General features: G+C 45.3%; 1 protein-coding gene across 1 annotated transcript in view; it reads right to left on the reverse strand.

Moving 5' to 3' along the window:
* EBPL (EBP like) overlaps positions 1-21,235 on the reverse strand; it is a 31,174-nt gene extending 9,939 nt beyond the window's left edge. Inside the window, exon 1 of the mRNA XM_015121087.3 lies at positions 21,000-21,235. Within this exon, the coding sequence (XP_014976573.3) occupies positions 21,000-21,170 (171 nt within the window). The 5' untranslated portion in view covers positions 21,171-21,235. The remainder of the gene's footprint in view (positions 1-20,999) is intronic.
* Positions 21,236-21,659: the final 424 nt, after the last annotated feature.

Here is a 21,659-nt window from a genome sequence, read left to right on the forward strand (position 1 = left end):
AATCACGTCTCTTTGCAGTTCCCGCAGTGATTTCATAACATACTTACACTATTTCCTTCGACTGCTAGTGGGAAAAGCTATTGTTTCATAGATACTCCTTCCCCTCCCGTTTCCAGTCCTTCGAGTTCCTGATGTATTATTTCTTACCCAAATTTGTAACTTAAAACCTGAAAACCTCAGCTCACTCACTCATCAGTGTCGTGCAGTCTCTGGGCTTCTTAACCACGTAAGAGTATGACAGCCTCTACCAGGTTCCCCGCACCGTTTCCAACTCTCAATTTCTGTCCAGTTTGCTTGTGCATTGTTAAGACTGATTACATGTCCTTTCTTGTTCTCTAAACATATTTGTCTTCCCTGTTTTATCTGTAACTGGATTCTACAAGCTGAAAAGCCAATTAACAGTACAATGTTGTGATTATGGAAACAGCGTTCACTGTAATAGGCCACAATTTCTTTCCTTAGGGATCCCGCATCCTGACTCCTGTGTCATTTAAGGATAATGCTGCAAATGAAAAATCTTTTTTTTTTTTTTTCCTGAGATAGTCTCACTCTGAAGCACAGGCTGGAGTGCGGTGGTGCGATCTCTGCTCACTGCAACCTCCACCTCCTGAGTTCAAGCAACTCTCCTACCTCAGCCTCCTGAGTAGCTGAGATTACAGGTGCCCGCAATCACGCCTGGCTAATTTTTGTGTTTTTAGTAGAGATGCAGTTTCCCCATGTTGGCCAGGCTGGTCTCGAACTCCCGACCTCAGGTGATCTGCCCTCCTCGGTTTCCCAAATTGCTGGGATTACAGGCGTGAGCCACCGCGCCTAGCCCAAAATATCCTTTCTTCATGAATTTCTCAAAATCATGCTACATTTTAGTTTGCTTCATATTTGGGCCATGACTTTCTTATGTTTATTCTACAGTTTATAATTACTTTTTTTTTTCTGATTGAGAAGAGACCTTTCTCCCCATCTCATGAAATCTTCTAGATTTTTACTGATTTTAATCTCTGAACAGAGGCTTTGAGGTTGGTTTACTTTGTCTTGTTTTGGCACTCTTTGCAAGTTGCTTAATTGGTAAATGTGGTTTATCTGAGTATATGTAAAAGTCATATTCTTTTTTTTTTTTTTTTTTTTGAGACAGAATCTTGCTCTGTTGCCCAGGGTAGAGTGCAGTGGTGTGATCTTGGACTTGGTTCACTGCAACCTCCGCCTCCTGGGTTCAAGCGATTCCAGTGCCTCAGCCTCTCAAGTAGCTGGGACCACAGGCATGTGACACCACACTCAGCTAATTTTTGTCATTTTTAGTAGAGATGGGATTTCACCATGTTGGCCAGGCTGGTTTCAAACTCATGGCCTCAAGTGATTTGCCTGCCTTGGCCCCCCAAAGTGCTGGGATTACAGGTGTGAGTCACCGTGCCAGGCTCCAAAAATCATATCCTTTAAAGGACATTTAAAAAAATCATATGAGACAAATAGCTGTGTTTATAAACAAATAAGTACTCCCCAGTCCACTTACTTTGCAACACTTTATTTTTACCAGCCAATTTTTTATTTTTAGCAGAACCATAGGGTGAAGTCCATACCGCTTCCTTGCTTTGGCTTGAGAACTTTCTAGACAAAGCACATCCACTGGGCTGGCCAGTGAGGCAATGGGGCTGGGCTGAATTTGACCCTCTCTAGGCCTCAGGCCATCTATCTGTAAGATGAAGGACTTCCTTCCTATAGATTGTGAATCTCATCCTAAAACTAAATGCAACCTCCACTGGCAACCTCTTCTACTAGACTCATTAGTAAGACGTGGAGTCTGACACTAGATTGCAGACCTTTCCCCAGAAGCAACTCTGGGTAAGAGCAAGATGGGGAACTGGAAATCAGTAACATGCAGGAACCTATGAGTCTATAACAAATCCGTTTCCTTTTACATCTACCTGTTGAAGTTCTACTCATTTTTCAAATCCCAGCCCCAACTCCCTTCTTCAAGAAACCTTCTTTGACCTCCTAATGAGAATTAATGTCTCACTCTCCTGAAACTCCCATGTGACTAAGTTTGTTTCTGTAACCAGCAGCTATCCGCTCGCTATGAATCCCCAGCTCCCATTGGATCACACATCATTGGGATCTGGAGTACTGTCATTTCTATCTTAGAATCCCCAAGAAACGTGGCATTTGTGTTCAGTGTTTGCTAACCTTGAATTAAGTTCATACAACAAATTACTTATAAAGGATGCCCTGATGAGGCTTTTAGAATACCCTATTTTTTACTGTATTAATGTCCTAAATGTAAAGATAGCATAATACAAATCAAGTGTAACGAATATTCATGCCTTCAAATGCTGATCAGATGTCGCCTCCTCCAGGAAGCAAGATTGTACTATTCTCCTGCTGGGAGGTCGGTGCCCTCCTACACAGAAACCTGCTCACTTGTCTCTTCCCAAAACTGCCAGTTCTCTGAGTGCCAATTATTTGTCTTGTATCTCTATATTCCAAATGGCTAACACACAGTACATGCTAATAAGCGTTTCCTAAAAGAAATAAAAAGGAGAATAGAAAACAAGACAGTTAAAAATAGTAATCTGATTAGAAAATGGGTAAAAGAAATGAATAGATATCTCACTGGAAAGTACATAAAGATGGCAAATAAGCACATGGAAAGATGTTCAACCTCGTTAGCCACCAAGGAAACACACCTTCAAACCACAGGGAGGTATCACTGCATAAACTATCAGAATGGCGAAAATAAGGCTGGGTGCGGTGGTCCACACCTGTAATCCCAGCACTTTCGGAGGCCTAGGCGGGCGAATCATGAGGTCAGGAGTTCGAGACCAGCCTGGCCAACACGGTGAAACCCCACCTCTGCTAATAATACAAAAAAATTAGCTGGGTGTGGTGGTGTGTGCCTGTAGTCCCAGCTACTTAGGAGGCTGAGGCAGGAGAACTGCTTGAACCGGGAGGCGGAGGTTGCAGTGAGCTGTGATTGTGCCAATGCACTCCAGCCTTTGCGACAGAGTAAAACTGTGTCCAAAAAAGAAAGGGAAAGGGAAAAGGAAAGGGAAAGGGAGGAAGGGAGGAAAGAAGGGAGGGAGGGAAGAAGGGAGGAAGGAAGGAAGGGAAGGAAGGAAGGGAAGGAAGGAAAGGAAGGAAAGAAAAGGAAGGGAGGAAAGGAAGGGAGAAAAGGAAGGAAGGGAAGGAAGGAAGGAAGGCAAAAATAAAAAATAGTGGCAACATCAAATAGTGGTAAGGATGTAGAAAAACGGAAACAAACACACATTTCTGAAGAGATAGAAGTGGTACAGTCACTAAAAAAAACTAGAGTTTGGCAGTTTCTTCTAAAACTAAATATGCAATGACCATATGACCCAGCAATTCTACATTTGGGTATTTCTCCCAGAAAAATAAAAACTTATGTTTATACAAAAACAAGTACACGAATGTTCATAGCAGCTTTATTTGTGGTAACTAAAAACTGATGTTCTTCAAAAAGCCGATCCCAAAAGATTACACAGTGATTACATTCATTTTTATTTCTGTATTTATTTTATGAGACACAGTTTCGCTCTGTTGCTCAGGCAAGAGTGCAGTGGCTTGATCTTGGCTCACTGCAAACTCCACCTCCCATGTTAAGGGATTCTCGTGCCTTAGCCTCCCGAGTAGCTGGGATTACAGGCGTGCACCACCATGCCCTCCTTAATTTTTGTATTTTTAATAGAGATGGGGTTTCAGCATGTTGGCCAGGCTGGTCTCGAACTCCTGACCTCAAGTGATCCACCTGCCTCAGCCTCCCCAAGTGCTGGGATTACAGGCTTGAGCCACCATGCCCGGCTCTATGGTTACATTTATGTAACAATTTTCTGAAATGATAGATTTTAGAAATGGAGGACATTATTAGTGGTTGCCAGGGGTTAGGGGATGAAGGTGTGGGAAGGGGGGATGTGTAATTATAAAAGGAAAACACTAGGGATCCTTGTAGTGCTGGAACTATTCAGTACCTGTACTGTTGTGGTTGATATGCGAATCTACCCAGTTGATAAAATTATATAGAACTTAATACACACACACACACACACACACACCTCCACACACAAAAAAACTGAGAAGTCTGAAAAAGATCAGTGGACTGTATCAATGTCCATATGATGGTTATATTATACTATAGTTTTACAAAATGTTTGGTACCAAAATTATCAAAATAGAAAATAACTTCATTTTTAGACAGAGTCTTGCTCCCCAGGCAGGAGTGCAGTGGTATGACCTTGGCTCACTGCAACCTCCGCCTACTGGGTTCAAGCAATTCTCCTGCCTTAGTCTCCTAAGTAGCTGGGATTACAGGTGCCCACTACCATGCCTGGCTAATTTTTTGTATTTTTAGTAGAGACGGGGTTTCGCCATGTTGGCCAGGCTGGTCTCGAACTCCTGACCTCAGGTGATCCACCTGCCTTGGCCTCCCAAAGTGCTGGGATTACAGGTGTGAGCCACTGCACCCGGCCGAAGATAATTTTTTAAAAACCCACCAAAATGTTACCATTGTGCAAACCTGGGAAAAGTAAACAAGGGACCTCTGTATTATTTCTTACAACTGCATGTGAATCTACAATTACCTCAAAAAAAGTTAATTAAAGAAACAGAGAAAGACATGGGATAAAGAGTACCATGACTAAGTAAATTGACTTTTTTTTTTGGCAACTGTCAGGACTTAAAAAAAAATATTTAGAATGGCCAGGTTTTGGCCTCAGAGGATTTATTGTCTAATTGGATTAACAATGACTTCCAATTCAATAAAGGTTGGAGGAAGATGAGGGAGCTGCAGTTGGGACAGTGAGGAAAGATTCCAGAGGGAGGCAGGCCTAGAGCTGGGCCTGGGTGGGCAGGCTGAGAGGTGAAGGACAGGGATGGAGCCCAGAGGATGGTATGAGGCCCGTGGGTCCAGCTTTTGCCCTGCTCAGCCCTGTGGCACAAACAGTGGTGCTCAGGGGTACTGTGTACATTAACAATGTGTGCAGCCATCGCCACCATTTCCAGAACTCTTCATCTTCCAAAACTAAAACAATGTGCCCACTAAACACTAATTCTCCATTTCTTCCCTCTCTCAGCCCAACACCCAGCACTCTACTTTGTACATCTATGACTCTATTTTAGATAACTCGTATAAATGAAATGAGACCAAACATTCATGCTTAGCCTTACAATGGTGATATGCTCTGAGAAAAGCATCATTAGACAGTTTTGTCATTGTGTGGACATCATAGAGTGTATTCACACAAACCTAGGTTGTGTAACGCTTACCTCACATGTAGGCTATATGGATAGCCTTTTGCTCCTGGGTTACAAACCTGTACAGCATTACTGTACTGAATACTGTAGGAAATTATAACACAATGGTAAGTATTTGTGCATCTAAATATAGAAAAGGTAATGCACTGCACTACAACATTATGACAGCTATGACGTCTCTAGGCATTAGGAATTTTTCAGCTCCATCATAATCTTAAGGGACAACCGTGGTATATTCCATCCCTTATTGACTGAAACATCTTTACGCAGTGATGACTGTATTTGTCCTTTCATGTCTGGCTTATTTTACTTAGCATAGCATCTTCTAGGTTCACCCATGTGGTAGCATGTGTCAGAATTTTGTTCCTTTTTAAGACTGAATCATATTCCACTGTATGTAGGCACTGCATTGTGTTTATTCATTTGCTGATGGACCTTTAGGTTGTTTCCATTTTGGAGTTATTGTGGCTCATAAGTCTGCTGCTATGAACACTGGTTTGCAAGTATCTGTTCGAGTGCCTGGTTTCAATTCCTTTGGTTGTATATGTAGAAGTGGAATTGCTGGAACTTAAGGTAAATGTTTAGCTTTCTGAGGAGCTCCCACACAGCTTTCTGCAGCGCTGGCACCGTTTTGCATTCCCACCAACAATTCTCCACATTCTTGGCCAACACTTGTTATTTTCCTTTGTTGTTATTGTTTTTAATAGTAGTCATCCTAATGGGTGTGAAGGAGTATCTCACCGTGGTTTTGATTTGCATTTCCCCCAATGACTGCCTAGTGATGCTAAACATATTTTCATGTACATATTGACCTCTTTGGAGGAATTTCTATTCAAATCCTTTGTCTGCCTTTGAGGTTTTTTTCATTGTTAAGAATGTAAGTTTTAAAATGGAGATATCATCACTTGGAATTTGAAACCAGTGGGCTAGACTGCCCCATGGGCAAGATTAACCAACAATTCTGCTTAAGTCAAAGCATTTGGTAAAGCAGAGGAGGGGCCATTTTCATAAGAATCTGAGAAGAAGATCTGCGCACCCATCATGAGGGCAAAGGGTCTGAAGTGAATCTTAAGTCCCCCCTCCCCTGCTGCCTGGTAACCTCCTCTTCGGCCTTTAAAAACCCAGTGAAACCCCAGTTCCCTCCTCGGTGCCACCTCTAGGCCTGGACAGAGTCTTCTCACTCACCAGACTGCATGACAATGACTTGTTTCCCTCTCTACTTTCCCCACTAGTAAAGCTCCTTAAGGGTGGGCCAAGGTTGATTACATGCAATACACACCAAATACACATACAATCCCAGGCTGATTCTCCAGACTTTCCACAGCTATCCCTGAATCATGTAGTATTAGCTGGGCCACCTAATTCCTTAGTTCTTCTTATTTTTCAGTGATAGCAGAGATGACATGGGTCCAGAGGTGTGACTTGCAAAAGTCCTTGGCTGAAACATTCAGTATATAAAGAAAATGCTCTCATGTGATTTAAAAAATAGGACCCACTGCAGACATGGGCAGGTCTGGTGGGTCAGTGTGCACTGGCACTGTCTAAATAGCAGGTCATGCTTTGCCGGGAAAGGGCAGTGGTTCTACACGAGGACATTGCCCTTGTGTTTTAGGTAAAAAGGGAGCCAAACAGACCAACAAACACTTGGCTTTTCTTCATGAAGTAGGTCACACACCAGTAGCAACTCTCTGATTCTTCCCTCAAACAACTCTAAGAGGTGGTATCCCTTCCCTATATCACACTTGTCCGCTCCCACTGCAGCCCATGCCAATCCTGCTGCATCCCACCCCAGGAAGGTCAATCAGATGAAAGTCAGAAAAAGCACATGGTGAAAAGGGGTGAGCGTGTCCATATCAGAGTTCCAGGTGACATCTCTGAAGGTTCCGTGATTCTGAGACTGGCTGGCTCTTACCCTAACAGAACTCACAAATATAAATCAGCAAACACAGGCTCACCACTTTAGGCTGCACCATCCACAGCTGACTCTTATCAATAACAGATTCCATGCAAAAACAAACAAACTAGGTGTGGGAGGCAGAGGCCCCAGCTTCAGAATGAGACCTGCTATTATGGTGTTAAAGATTATAAAGGCCGGGCGTGGTGGCTCACACCTGTAATCCCAGCACTTTGGGAGGCTGAGGCGGTCAGATCACCTGAGGTCAGGAGTTCAAGATCAGCCTGGCCAACATAGTGAAACTCCGTCTCTACTAAAAATACAAAATACAAATATTAAAAAATACAAAAAAATTAGTCAGGCATGGTGGCACATGCCTGTAGTCCCAGCTACTCAGGAGGCTGAGGCACAAGAATCGCCTGAACCCGGGAGGTGGAGGTTGCAGTGAGCCAAGATTGTGTGCGTGTGCCTGTGCCTGGGTGACACAGTGAGACTCTGTCTTAAAAAAAAAAAAAAGAGCCGGGCGCGGTGGCTCACGCCTGTAATCCCAGCACTTTGGGAGGCCGAGGCGGGCGGATCACAAGGTCAGGAGATCGAGACCATGGTGAAACCCCGTCTCTACTAAAAATACAAAAAATTAGCCGGGCGCGGTTGTGGGCGCCTGTAGTCCCAGCTACTCGGGAGGCTGAGGCAGGAGAATGGCGTGAACCCGGGAGGCGGAGCTTGCAGTGAGCCGAGATCGCGCCACTGCACTCCAGCCTGGGCGACAGAGCCAGACTCCGTCTCGAAAAAAAAAAAAAAAAAAAAAAAGACCATTCAGGGGCTTTTGAATGAAATCTGCTCTAACCACACAAAGACCTAAGATCAAAGCCACTGAAAACACTACTATTTGCCAGGCACCAAAATTATCTGTAGAATTGTAGAGAATGGAGACAGATATAGTTCCTCCTGTGAATTCATGCTTTATATTAAATGAACTGTACAGTGCTTTTTTCTTCTCCCTTAAAATTGTTATGTTAAATAACCAAATAAACATGGAAAGTTATCAGCTTCAAAGTCTTTAACCACAATGTATGATCGAGATCCAGCCATCTGGAACTAAGATTCACGTTTGAGCTCAATAAGCACTGAGGATCTAAGGATCAGATGAAAGGTGCCTAGTCAACAGCAAAGGACCACATGCAGGATGTTGCTGTAATTGGGAAGGCAGGGCTCCACTAGGTGTTAGGCGAGATATGGTTAAGCTTGAGCAAAAAGTACAACAGACTATTTCTTTCTTTTTTTCTTTTTCTGTCATTTCTATGATAACACGAACGGCAGGCACCTGTCCCTGAAGAAGACCTGACTTTATTTAGAGACAGACTTACTACATAAAGGTAAAGTGACATGAGGTCCAGATCACTTTCCAGTACTTCAGCAATAACAATGAAAAAGGGAGGGAGGGAAGGAGAAAAAGAGAAGAAAAAGTGACAGATGGGCAAGTGCAGCAAAACTTGAAAATGTAGAATCTGCTCACTGATACTGTACTAGTCTCTCTACATCTGTGAATGTTTGAAACTGTTCACAGTAAAACTTAATTTTAAAAAGATACATAGGTTTACACCTGTAATCCCAGCACTTTGGGAGACTGAGGCAGGTGGATCACAAGGTCAAGAGTTCAAGACCAGCCTGACCAACATGGTGAAACCTCGTCTCTACTAAAAATACAAAAACTAGCTGGGCGTGGTGGCACACACCTGTAATCCCAGTTACTTGGGAGGCTGAGGCAGGAAAATCGCTTGAACCCAGGAGACAGAGGTTACAGTGAGTAGAGATGGTGCCACTGTACTCCAGGCTGGGTGACAGAGCGAGACTCTGTCACAAAAACAAACAAACAAACAAAACAACATCAAAAACATTAGTTGGGTGCAGTGGTGTGTACCTGTAGTCCCAGCTACTCAGGAGACTGAGGTGGGAGGATCAGTTGGGCCCAGCAGTTCAAGGCTGCAGTGAACCATGATTGTACCACTGTACTCGGGCCTAGAGGACAGAGAGAGACCCTGCTTCTTAAAAAAAAAAAAATGGTTGGGGGGATACATAGCAACTTGTCAAATTCCAATATGGTACCACTAGAGAAAGCCAGTCTCAGCGCTTGGTGCTACACCTGTAAGGGATCAGAGAAGGGCACTCCTTGCATTTCTGGACTCCAGACTCAGGATCCTGCAGTTGCAGGGGCTCCCTGCCTTCATGCTAGAAACAGGCGAGCACAGGACTCAGACCACAGTGGTTACAAGAAACACAGCACCTGAGGTTCCAGACAGCCTGAGGCTTAGCTCCTCCAGGACCCTCTCCAGACCCAAAGCGTCCTGGGTGTCTTGGTCTGGATCAGCCTAAATGAGCACAGGCAAAAAGCAACAGAGATCTGCAGCATGTGTCAGGCAGGGCACACCTCAAAAGCAAGCAGTTTGCCACCTCCTTCCCCGCAGATGCACTTTTGTATCAGACACACTGGTGTTTCAGCACTCAACAGTACTTGAGTTGCCTGATTATTCAGGTCTCAATAAACCACAGTGCAAACCTGCTTACTTCTCTGTCCATCTTCTGCTCTCCTGCAGGCAAAAGACACTTGAATAACACTGCACCTCGGTTCCCAGCCACAGGAGACTCAGAATGCACTCCCTCCCCACCCCCCCCACACACGTGCACGGACACACACGCCCGTGCACAGGCGCGCGCACACACACATGCATGCACGCACGCTTACCAGGGGAGGTGGACTTCAACCTGGTGAGAGGTGCTGAAACTCAATGTACCTCCTCACGGGAACCAATGGGAATGTTCGTGTAAGTTTGGCGCCGTGTTGAGGGTTAAAATAAATAGTAGCACAAAAAGGATGAAGAGTAAGGAGAGGTGATGGCCGTGACCAGAACCGAAAGGAAAAAACTCCCACTATTCACATATTTTCTTGTGCCCTCTTGGTAAAGGACCAGGCATCAAAATGCCAGCTCTGGGTGATACATGCTGAGCAAATTCTTTCTTGTCCATTTAGGACTGCAGAGGAGCTGCCCAGAATCAGGCTTTTGCTCCCTCTGATCAGAGGCCTTTTCTCCTCCCTAAACCAATGTCTGCAGTGCCCACAACGCCTATGGCAGGAAGATATTTCAGTGGATTTTTCTTTACTCTTCTGATATTTCTTCTGGTGGTATACCTTTTAAAATTTTACCTTAAAAAAAAATTATATAAGCCCAGGAATTCAAGATGGGCCTGGGCAACATGTGAAACCCCATCTCTACAAAAAATACAAAATTAGCTGGGTGTGGTGGCGTGCGCCTGTAGTCCCAGGTGGGTAAGGTGGAAGGACCACTTGAGCCCAGGACGTCGAGGCTGCAGTGAGATGAGATTGTGCCACTGCACTCCAGCCTGAGCAACAAAGCAAGACCCTGTTTAAAAATATATATATATATATATATGACTGGGTGCAGTGGCTCATGCCTGTAACCCCAGCACTCTGGGAGGCTGAGGTGGGCAGATCACAATGTCAGGAGATGGAGACCATCCTGGCCAACATGGTGAAACCCTGTCTCTACTAAAAATACAAAAATTAGCCAGGCGTGGTAGCATGCACCTGTAGTCCCAGCTACTCGGGAGGCTGAGGCAGGAGAATTGCTTGAACCCGGGAGGCGGAGGTTGCAGTGAGCCGAGATCGCGCCACCACACTCCAGCCTGGCAACAGAGCGAGACTCCATCTCAAAACACAAAACAAAACAAAACAAAACAATCCCACAAAACAAACAAGTAAAAATATCTATGATACATGTTTAAAAAACCCCAAAAAACTATAAAAAGGTACAAAGCAAAGAATAAAAGCCTCTCTCCCTCCTGACTCCCAATCACATTTCCCAGAGATGACCACTGTTAAATTCCATGGTAGCCTTCAAGACATATTTCAGGTTTATATTAATAAGCACTTATAAATATTTAAAATATTTTCTCCCTGCTATGAATTTTCCTACTATTAACCCAGAGGGTGATGAGGAAAATTTCATAATACTTATTTAAGTTCCACATATCAAAAAATGTGGTTTAAAAAATACAGGAAAGTTCCTACTGGACATATGTTATATAACATAACTGAACTATACTTAGTTGAGCTAACAAAATCAGCTTAAAAATTAAAATGTATTATAGCAAATAAAGAAAGGCCAGTCTCATTTTTCTCTTAAGATGTCCAGGCATGTAATTTTTTTTTTTTTTTTAAGATGGTCTCGTTCTGTTGCCCAGGCTGGAGTGCAGTGGCATGATCTCGGCTCACTACAACCTCTGCCTCCTGGGTTCAAGCAATTCTTCTGCCTCAGCCTCCCAAGTAGCTGGGATTATAGGCACACGCCACCACGCCTGGCTAATTTTGGTATTTTTAGTAGAGACAGGTTTTCACCATGTTGGCCAGACTGGTCTCAAACTCCTGACCTCAGGTGATCTGCCTGCCTCGGCCTCCCAAAATGCAGGGATTACAGGGGTGAGCCACCACGCCCGGCCCAGGCATATAAGGGTTTTAACAACATATTTTATAGACTTAAAGACAGCTATAAGCCAAAGCTCAGATCAAACAGATCATTAAGTTATGCCAGCTACTTCCATTGATAATTAAATATCCAATTTAAAGAGCATGCTCAATTTACTCATTCTAATCCTTAAGGAAAAATTTAGCTGAAAAAGTTCTTACAGAAATAAAAAGAACACATACTGAGGCTGAGTATGTATTTGAATGTATCTGTTTTTTGTTGTCAGTATGTTTGAATGAAGACCTAGAGAAAACAGGGCAACATTCACTTTCAAGAGTGGGAGAATGAACTAGAGCAGGAATAGAATCAGTATATAAATCCTGTCAACATTTATTAGCATTTGCAAATCGGACTCACAAAACCTCAGCCTAATCAGACTGGATTTTTGCACGTCATGGCAACAGCATACATCATTGTTTCCGGAGGGATCAGCTGCAGCAGCCTCCTACGGTCCTTTGGTGACAAGGCTTTAATGACTCCATAAATGTATGCTGCCCAGCTGCTGCCTGCTTAATGAGACGACCATTTCCACTTGAGGGAACCTGCTCAGCAGCCAGTTGTCACCTAACATTCACAGGAGACCACGCTGGTCTCTTTCAGAACTACCAGGATCAAAGAGTTACACGAGTTCTATGGTTCCTACAACATAGCAGTATACTGTTTGATTTAGGACTTGAAACACTTTTCTCTCTTTTCAAGAATATACCCTTCTCTGCCAGAAGGTTGTTACTTCTCAGATTAAAGATGTGAAAGGAAACCTTCCAAGGCTCATCTTAATTGGACAAATACATCATCACTTTAGTACACAGGGATTGGATGACAAAAGCTAAACCGGGTATGGAATATGGCAAGGAGGATTCACTAAGAGGATGGAGGAGAGAATTACATTTACTGAACTCTAGCAAGTGCCAGGTGCCTTACATCCTTGCCATTCAAATACAGTCAACGAATCACAGCCTGGCAATCACTTGGGAGCTGGTTACCACTGCAGAATCTCGGATGATCCCCGGATGATCTGTGTGCATGGTCAAGCTTGAGAAGCACTGCGCTAAGTTATAAGGCTTTATTTAATTCTCACAGTCCTTTGAAGAAAACATTATTTCCATACTTCACAGGTAAGAAAACTAAGACAGAAAGTTTCCTTCCTTCTTTTCCTCCTCATTACAGAAAGGATTTGCAGGGGAAAGGGGCATGCCCAAGTTTCTGAGTTGGTCATCGGGAAAGCTGGCGTTCAAGGGTGCACCTACTGCACCCAAAGGCCTGTGCTCTTTCCACCTTCCCCCACCGCCCCAGGCTCCTTGAATGATGGTCAGACTCCACCTAGAACCGTGTTTAGGAACTGGTGCTGCATGCACGCATTCATCCATTCATCCATTTATTTATTGAGCTAGAGTCTTGCTCTGTCACCCAGGCTGGAGTGCAGTGGTATCATCTCGGCTTACTGCAACTTCCACCTCCCAGGTTCAACCAATTATCATGCCTCAGCCTCCCAAGTAGCTGGGATTACAGGTGTGCACTGCCACACCTGGCTAAGTTTTTGTATTTTTAGTAGAGACGGGGTTTCATCATGTTGGCCAGGCTGGTCTTGAACTCCCGACCTAAGGTGATCCGCCCACCTCAGCCTCCCAAAGTGCTGGGATTACAAGCCTGAGCTCACACTTGTAATCCCAGCACCTTGGGAGGCCAAGGAGGGTGGATCACGAGGTCAGGAGATTGAGACCATCCTGGCCAACATGGTGAAACCCTGTCTCTACTAAAAATACAAAAAAAAATTAGCCGGGCATGGTGGCAGGCACCTGTAGTCCCAGCTACTCAGGAGGCTGAGGCAGGAGAATGGCATGAACCTGGGAAGCGGAGCTTGCAGTGAGCTGAGATCACACCACTGCGCTCCAGCCTGGGTGACGGAATGAGATTCCATCTCAAAAACAAAAACAAAGAACAAAAAACAAGCCTGAGCCACCGCACCAGGCCTGGTACTGCATTTGAAAATGCAACCTGTGGCATGTATGAGGGTGAGTGGTAAGTTTCAATCATATATGTTTATCAGAATGACTAAAAACAAAAGTAAAAACCACAAAAATGCTAAGTGCTGGTGAGGCAACAGGAACTCTCACACACTGCTAGTGGGAACGCACAATGGTACGGCCACCACGGAAAGCAGGTTGGCAGTTTCTACTAAAATGAAAGAATCCCACTCCAAGGCCTTGGCCTAGGAGAAAGGAAAATATGCCCACACAGACTTGGATGCAGATATCTATTAGCAGCATTATTTGTAATAGTCAAAAACTAGGAACAACCCATTTGTTCATTAACTGATAAATGAATTGAGATACATCCACAGACTGGAACACTACACAGCAACTTATGTTAAATAAAGACTTTGTATGTATGATTTCATTTTTATAAAATTACAGGAACAGCAAAACTTTAAAGACAGAAGGCAGATGGGTGTTTGTTGGGACTGGGATCCTCTTCAAAGGGACATGAGAAAACTTTTACTAGAAGCGTGATGGAAACGTTCTGTACTGTGATTGCAAGGGTGGTTACACAACTCTACACAATCACTCAAATTCACCAAACTGTACACAGAATGGGTGAGTTTTATTATACATAAATTATAACAATAAAGCTGGAGGGAGGAAAAGGGGAATTTAGACAAGTGGCTGGTAACTATATAAATACAGGTATATCTCAACAGCTTTCACTATAGTAACAATAATCAGTCTAAACACAAAGGAAAGGCCAGGCGTAGTGGCTCATGCCTGTAATTCCAGCACTCTGGGAGGCCCAGGCGGGTGGATCACTTGAGGCCAGGAGTTTGAGACCAGCCTGGGCAACATGGCAAAACCCCTTCTCTACTAGAAACACACACTAAAATTAGCTGGGCATGGTGGCACATGCCTATCATCCCAGCTACTTGGGAGGCTGAGGCAGGAGAACTGCTTGAACCCAGGAGGCAGGGACTACGATGAGCTGAGATCGTGCCACTGCACTCCAGCCTGGGCGACAGAGGGAGACTCTGTCTCAAAAAATTAAATTAAATTAAATAAAACAAAATACAAAGGAGAAATACAGTAGCAATGAAAATATAAAATGTTTTGAAATAAACTTTAAGAGACTATAACAGAAGATTTAAACAAATTGCAATCTACCCAGTTCTTAGAAGGCAGACTGTATTATAAAAATATCATTTAATCTCAAACTAATCTGTAAAGCTAAGAAAACCACAATCAAAATACCAAGTATTAGAACTTGGCAAAGTGAAATTATTTTTTTATTTTTGAGACAGGATTTCACTCTGTCCCCCAGGCTAGAGTGCAGTGGCACGATCTCGGCTCACTGCAACCTCTGCCTCCCAGGCTCAAGCGATTCTCCTACCTCAGCCTCCCAAATAGCTGGGATTGCAGGTGCAGGCTACCGCACGCCTGGCTAATTTTTGTACACACCCGGTCAGCAAAGTGAATTTAAAAGTACATTTGGAAGGATATATCATAAGTTTTAAAGTGTTTAAAAAAGAATAGTAGGGAGAAATTTGCTTTATCAGATATTGAACTACATTATAGTGCTGAAATTTTCAATATCTGATAAAACAGTGGCTAGAACTGGAACCAAAAGATTCATAAAACAGAACTAAATTCAAAAATCCCCAAACATATCTATGCATATAAAATACTTCAGTATATGATAAAGGTGGCATTTCAAATAAGTGGGGAAAGAATGGATTAGTCAATAAAGGGGGTTGACAACACTTTCTGGCCCTTTCTCCCCAAAAGCATAATAAAGTGTGGGTGAAACTGTACTCATGAACACCTCTTATAGATCATTACGGAAAAGACAAACATCCCCATTGAAAAACAGGCTTATAGAAGGAGGATCCCAAGATCCACGCCCCAGAATCTCGTCCCAAAGCCTAGCACCAAAACAGCAAAGCAGTCCTCCTTCAAGAAAACTGAAGGCACCGCCGGGCGCGGTGGCTCAAGCCTGTAATCCCAGCACTTTGGGAGGCCGAGGCGGGCGGATCACAAGGTCAGGAGATCGAGACCACGGTGAAACCCCGTCTCTACTAAAAATACAAAAAATTAGCCGGGCGCGGTGGCGGGCGCCTGTAGTCCCAGCTACTCAGGAGGCTGAGGCAGGAGAATGGCGGGAACCCGGGAGGCGGAGCTTGCAGTGAGCCGAGATCGCGCCACTGCACTCCAGCCTGGGCAACAGCGTGAGACTCCGTCTCAAAAAAAAAAAAAAAAACAAAAAACAAAAAACTGAAGGCACCCGGGCATGGTGGCTCACGCCTGTAATCTCAGCACTTTGGGAGGCCCAGGCAGGCAGATCACGAGGTCAGGAGTTCGAGACCAGCCTGACCAACATGGTGAAACCCTGTCTCTACTAAAAATACGAAAATTAGCCGGGCATGGTGGCACGTGCCTGTAATCCCAACTACTCGGGAGGCTGAAGCAGAAGAATCACCTGAACCTGGGGGGCGGAGGTTGCAGTGAGCCAAGATCATGCTATTGCACTCCAGCCTGGGCAAGAGAGTGAGACTTCGTCTCAAAACTCCTCCATGGCCAAGCACACATCAGACAGCGAGAGCTGCCCGCCGTGCCTGCACTTTTACCCTTCCTCGGCCATCCTCTCGCCCAGACCTTTATCTTCAAAGGAACCAAGATCCCCCAGCCTGCCCCGAGGTGCCTCTGGAGCTACCCTCCTGCCCTTCCTCCTCCCACCACCAAACTTCTGCAGGACTTTCATCTACTGCCCAGCTTCTCCTCTACCCGGCCTGTAAGTGTTTGGCTTCTGGAGCCTCCCTCCCATCAATCCCACTCTCACCACTGACTTTCTGGTTGCCAGGTGCCTCACCTTTTATTTCCTTTCTTTGTTTTTAATGGTGCTACAGCAATTTATCAGTGTTCTTGAAATTCCATTCCGTGGATCCCAGGACCCCAGCGCCCTCCTGGTTCGTGGTCTTGCCCACTCTCTCCTAGGATAGATATTTTAAAAGATCCTGCTCTTATTCCTCAGCTCTTTTACCCTTCTGTCCTCTCCAGCTCAGCAAAAGCACTCATACCTGGGGCTTCCCGCTATCTCCCCCAACTCAGAAAAGAATTCCCAGCACTCTCTCTTCCGCCCTGACTCTGTCTCTCCAACTCAGTTCATATTTTCAATTGCCTTCTGGCCATTCTCTCTCTCTCTTCTTTTTGAGATGGGGTCTCACTCTGTCACCCAGGCTGGAGTGCAGTGGCATAATCATAGCTCACTGCAGCCTCGATCTCCTGGGTTCAAGCAATCCTCCCACTTCAGCCTTCTGAGTAGCTGGGATCACGGGCATGCAGCACCACGCTCAGCTAATTTTTCTGCAGAGATGAGGCCTCACTATGTTAGCAAGGCTGGTCTCGCAGCTCCTAGCCTCAAGCAACCCTGCCTCGGCCTCCCGAAGTGCTGATTACAGGTGTGAGCCACTGCCCGGCACTATTCTCTCTTAACCACACACTAGGACCCCTGACTCATAGTTCTAAAGCCAGATTTTGCTGTCTTACTTAATATGCTCACCATTACCCATGTTGCTCAGGCCCTAAGCCCAACATCATGTCCACCCCCAATCTACAAGTGGCCACTTTGACTTACCACATTCTCCCCTGGAAAGTCTCTCACAGTTAGCTTTCCTCCCCATTTTACCTTCCAACACCACCTTGGCTTGCCTCTTTTTTTAAAAAAAATGACTCCCCAAACTACAGCAGTTGCTTTTTGTTGATCTTCTTGCCCCTTAACTCCATCCTTTCCAGTCCAACCTGCACCATGTTGGGAGACAATTCTCCATGAATATCTCACATCCTGCACTGTCTGGGTCTCTGAGCAAAGACATTTACATCAATTTTAAGACTGTTTCTATAATGAGCCTTTCCAGGGTAGTCAACCTGGGAGAGAGCTCCCTCCAGAGAGGTTCTAGGTGGTAAAGATCAAGACCTCACCTTCTCCTCCTCCTCAGAGGTTTCCATTCCTAAGATAAGGTCTCTCCAGAGAGAAGTACGCGCAGGCCACCACCAGCTCCCAACAAGATGGACGCGTAGTTCTGGGGTCCCTTTCTTGTAATGCATCCCACTGCATGTACAGGCAGTAACATCTGGCCTTCATTATGTTGCCCCGTGGGGCTTGGGCCTTGGGGAATCAAACTGGACTACCTTGTTAACTTCTAAGTTGGGTAAAATCTCGGACCCTAGAGTTTCTGACTTAACACATCACCACCAAATTATCTTTCTGAAGATCTGCTTTGGCCACGTGATTTCCCTGCTTGAAATCCTTCAATGGCTTCCCACTACAGAATACAGTTCTTACCTGTCACCTTTCCAGGTGGTCCTCTCGCTTCTTCCTTATGTAAACCCTGTGCTCCTGTCAATCTGGACCCCAGGATGTGTTCCATACACAGGCATTCATATACTGCCTCATGTTTCTGGACATGCCTGAACGCTATACTTAAGACTGCAGAAGAGATAAAATTTTACCCATGAAGCACCAGTGCCTAGGCTGCCACCGTTTCCTTCTTCCAGTATGTTGCCATGGCTCCTTCTGGGTAGGCTGATGGGAAGACAGCCTGCTCTCTGCTGTAGTCATAACGAGATGAACTGATGACCAGTGCTGGGGCCCAAGGTGACTGTGCTCTGGTTGGACATCTGGAAAATGAACTGCCCCTGAGAATGCTTGGCTTGAAACTGTCCAACAGGATAGCTCTCAATTTGATGGCAGCCAAAAAACCTACAGAGCTCCTCTCTTTAAGAAGTGTCAGGGGGTAAGGAGAGGCAACTCATCTTCTAGTGAATAAGTGAGTTGTAATTTTGGTTCTCCCCTAAGCTCTACATCTTAGTCTTAGCTTGTCCCACATTTCTGGGTGTTCTTGCAATAAATTCCCAAGCAAAGACAACATGGGCATGTATTTTCTTGCAGCCTCAACTGCTTAATTCAAGTGCTCTCCCCACTGATCTCTGAGACATGTGTACAAAGACGTTGGTGGATGCATTTTATTGTGGTGGACACAATAAAAATGTGTTCACTAGTATGGGCTGGTTAAGTGATCACATTCATCAAATATAAGATACATCCCCATTTCAGAGACATTAAAATATCAATCAAATGGCCTACAGTAGTTACGTGATATAGCTGATTGTTCTAATATGTGAAAAAATGTGGGTCTTAGACTTGGAGAACTAAGGTATGGTGTATTCACACAGTGGACTACTTTGCAGCTGGGGTAGGTAATGGCATAAAAGGAGGTGTGTGTTGTGTTACCTGTAAAAACCTGTGCTTGAAAAATAAACAGTTTTAAACTAGGGGGTGAACACACGCATATAGTTTAAGTATTTTTACAGCTTTTTGTATGTCTAAGATATGTTATATACTTTTCTTTTTTTTTCCCCAAACTGGAGTCTTGGAAAAGTCCAAGGCTGGAGTGCAGTGGCTTGATCATGGCTCACTACAACCTCCACCTCCCAGGTTCAAGCAATTATCCTGCCTCAGCCTCCCAACCATCTGGGATTACAGGCACCTGTCACCACATCCGGCTAATTTTTGTATTTTTAGTAGAGATGGGGTTTCACCATGTTGGCCAGGCTGGTCTTGAATTCCTGACCTCGTGATCCACCCGCCTCAGCCTCCCAAAATGCTGAGATTACAGGCATGAGCCACTGTGTCCAATATGTTATACATTATACATATACATTCCGATATGCTATAAAGTTATACCCAGCCAATATGTTATACATTTTTCTCCAAATAGGACTAGCAACATTTTTGTTATGTTATACATTTTTATGTTATACATTTTGTTATACATAACAAATTATGTTATACATTTTTTCTAACTGGGCCTAGCAACCTGCTTTATCTCCCCTGTTCTGTGGGAGACCTCGTGTTCAAGTGATAGCTTAAAAATCAATTCTCGGCTGGTCGCGGTGGCTCACGCCTGTAATCCCAGCACTTTAGGAGGCCAAGGCGGGCAGATCATCCGACGTTAGGGGTTCGAGACCAGTCTGGCCAACATAGTGAAACCTCATCTCTACTAAAAATACAGAAATTAGCCGGGCGTGGTGATAGGCGCCTGTAATCCCAGCTACTCCGGGGGCTGAGGCAGGAGAATCGCTTTAACCCAGGAGGCGGCAGTGCACCGAGATAGTGCCACCACACTCCAGCTGGGGACAGAGTTAGACTCTGGCTCAAGAACAAAAAAATAAAAAATAAAAAAGTAAAAAAAAATAAAAAGACAAAAACAAATCAATTCTATAAAGGAGTTGAGAGAAACATTCACTGTCCCTTATCTCTACATGTTGCTTATCAGAATAAAAAAAAATTCCAGCAACATCAGTCATGGGCACAAAGCCAACTCTCAAACATTTACAGAACTCGATGATTACCCAAAACTCGGCTTGCTTTCTCAATACTACTGACTTTAGTTTCCCTTAGCCACAGGTGTGTCTAGAGTTAAACAAGGTCAACTTTACAAAAAGATATTTGGGCATAGTTTTTAAAAAACTTAAAAGTGTGTGTGCGCGCGCGCGTGTGGTGGGGCATTTCAATATAAATGCCTTAAACACAACCTTCCTATTTTATAAAATGGGTTGAATCTTTTAAGGACACATATTTCCTAAAACCTCGACTGATACACAGAGTGCAAACTTGGGAGCCAGACTAGACCGCCTCAGAATCATGCCAGCTGTGTGGCACTGGAAAGTCACCTAACTTTGCAGCGCCTACCTTCACCTCTGTAAAATGGGAGACAATAATAACTCATTTATGGATGCTGTAAAGATCTGAAATTTTAAACTCAGTAATGCGCCTGGCACATATTAGACGCGGGTGTTTCGTTTGTCTCGGCAAAGGCTTCGGGTTTTGGGCCAATAGCCTTGCTGCCTCTGGAGCAAGCATCTCTCCTTGCACCCTACCCTCTGGGGCATTTAAAAATTACCTCAACTCTACTCTCAATTATTTCCAGTTCAACATTTGTGTGCAGGTTACAAAGCCGAGGAAACTGAGGTTCTAGCCTTTGGGTATCTTCTAAACTAACACAGCACGTACAGAAATTTTTTTAAGTTTGGTGGAGGAATCGGCAGCACAGGGCAAGCGGCGTTCTGTTCACAGACCTGGGAATCAGAACTCTGGGCGCCGCGGCCTCCAGGCGCCTCTCGGCTCCCCGCAGACTTCCTGCCCCAGGGGGAGGGGCGGTCAGCTTGCTGCAGAAAGCCGCCGGACCCCCTGCACCCCGCCTTGCCGCCCCCCACTCCCACTGTCTGGAATGGGGAGCGAAGGGTCTAGGCGATAGCACTTACCAGCGCGAAGTGCACCAGCGCGTCGTAGCAGAGCCAGATGAGCGCCCCGCGGTCGGCCGCCCCCCGCCCGCGGCCCAGGCGCAGGCCCAGAGCGCAGCCCGCCGCCAGCAGCGCGGCGCACAGCAGCAGCGACCCGCCAGCCTCGGCCCCCAGCTCCCACTCAGCGCCCATGCTTCCGGCTCCCGACGCCAGCGGCCAGAAACCATGAGGCAGAGGAAAGCCGGGAGAGAAACGACGGGGCGGGGCTGGCCGGAAAGGGGCGGAGCCGGATGGCCAAAGAGGAGCGGAGCTGAATGGCCAAGGCGGTCCGGGGAGGAACGGGGCTCCTCGGCAGGGTCGGGACCAGCGCTAGTATTCCCTGCCCGCCTCGCACCCTCGCCAGCCTGCTGAGCCCAGAGGTTTTGTCAGGTCCCGCGCATGGAGGTTCCCTAGGAGGACCGTGCTCACCAACTTGCTCAACTCCCTCCACCAAACCTGTTCCCAAACCAAGCCTGGAGGATTGGTAATAGGGCCACACCCTTTGATGTTGTTTGATTTTTAACAAGGCTCAAACTTTAAGCCACAAAGTGAAGCCCAGGTAGTGGAAATTTTGCCAGTAGACCGGGGCAGAATTTTAGAGGCGAAAGGTTTCAGTTAGGCTCCTGCGAGCCTTACCAAGGA

Source organism: Macaca mulatta, chromosome 17 (genome assembly GCF_049350105.2).
Source record: "Macaca mulatta isolate MMU2019108-1 chromosome 17, T2T-MMU8v2.0, whole genome shotgun sequence".
Taxonomy (NCBI): Eukaryota; Metazoa; Chordata; class Mammalia; order Primates; family Cercopithecidae; genus Macaca; species Macaca mulatta.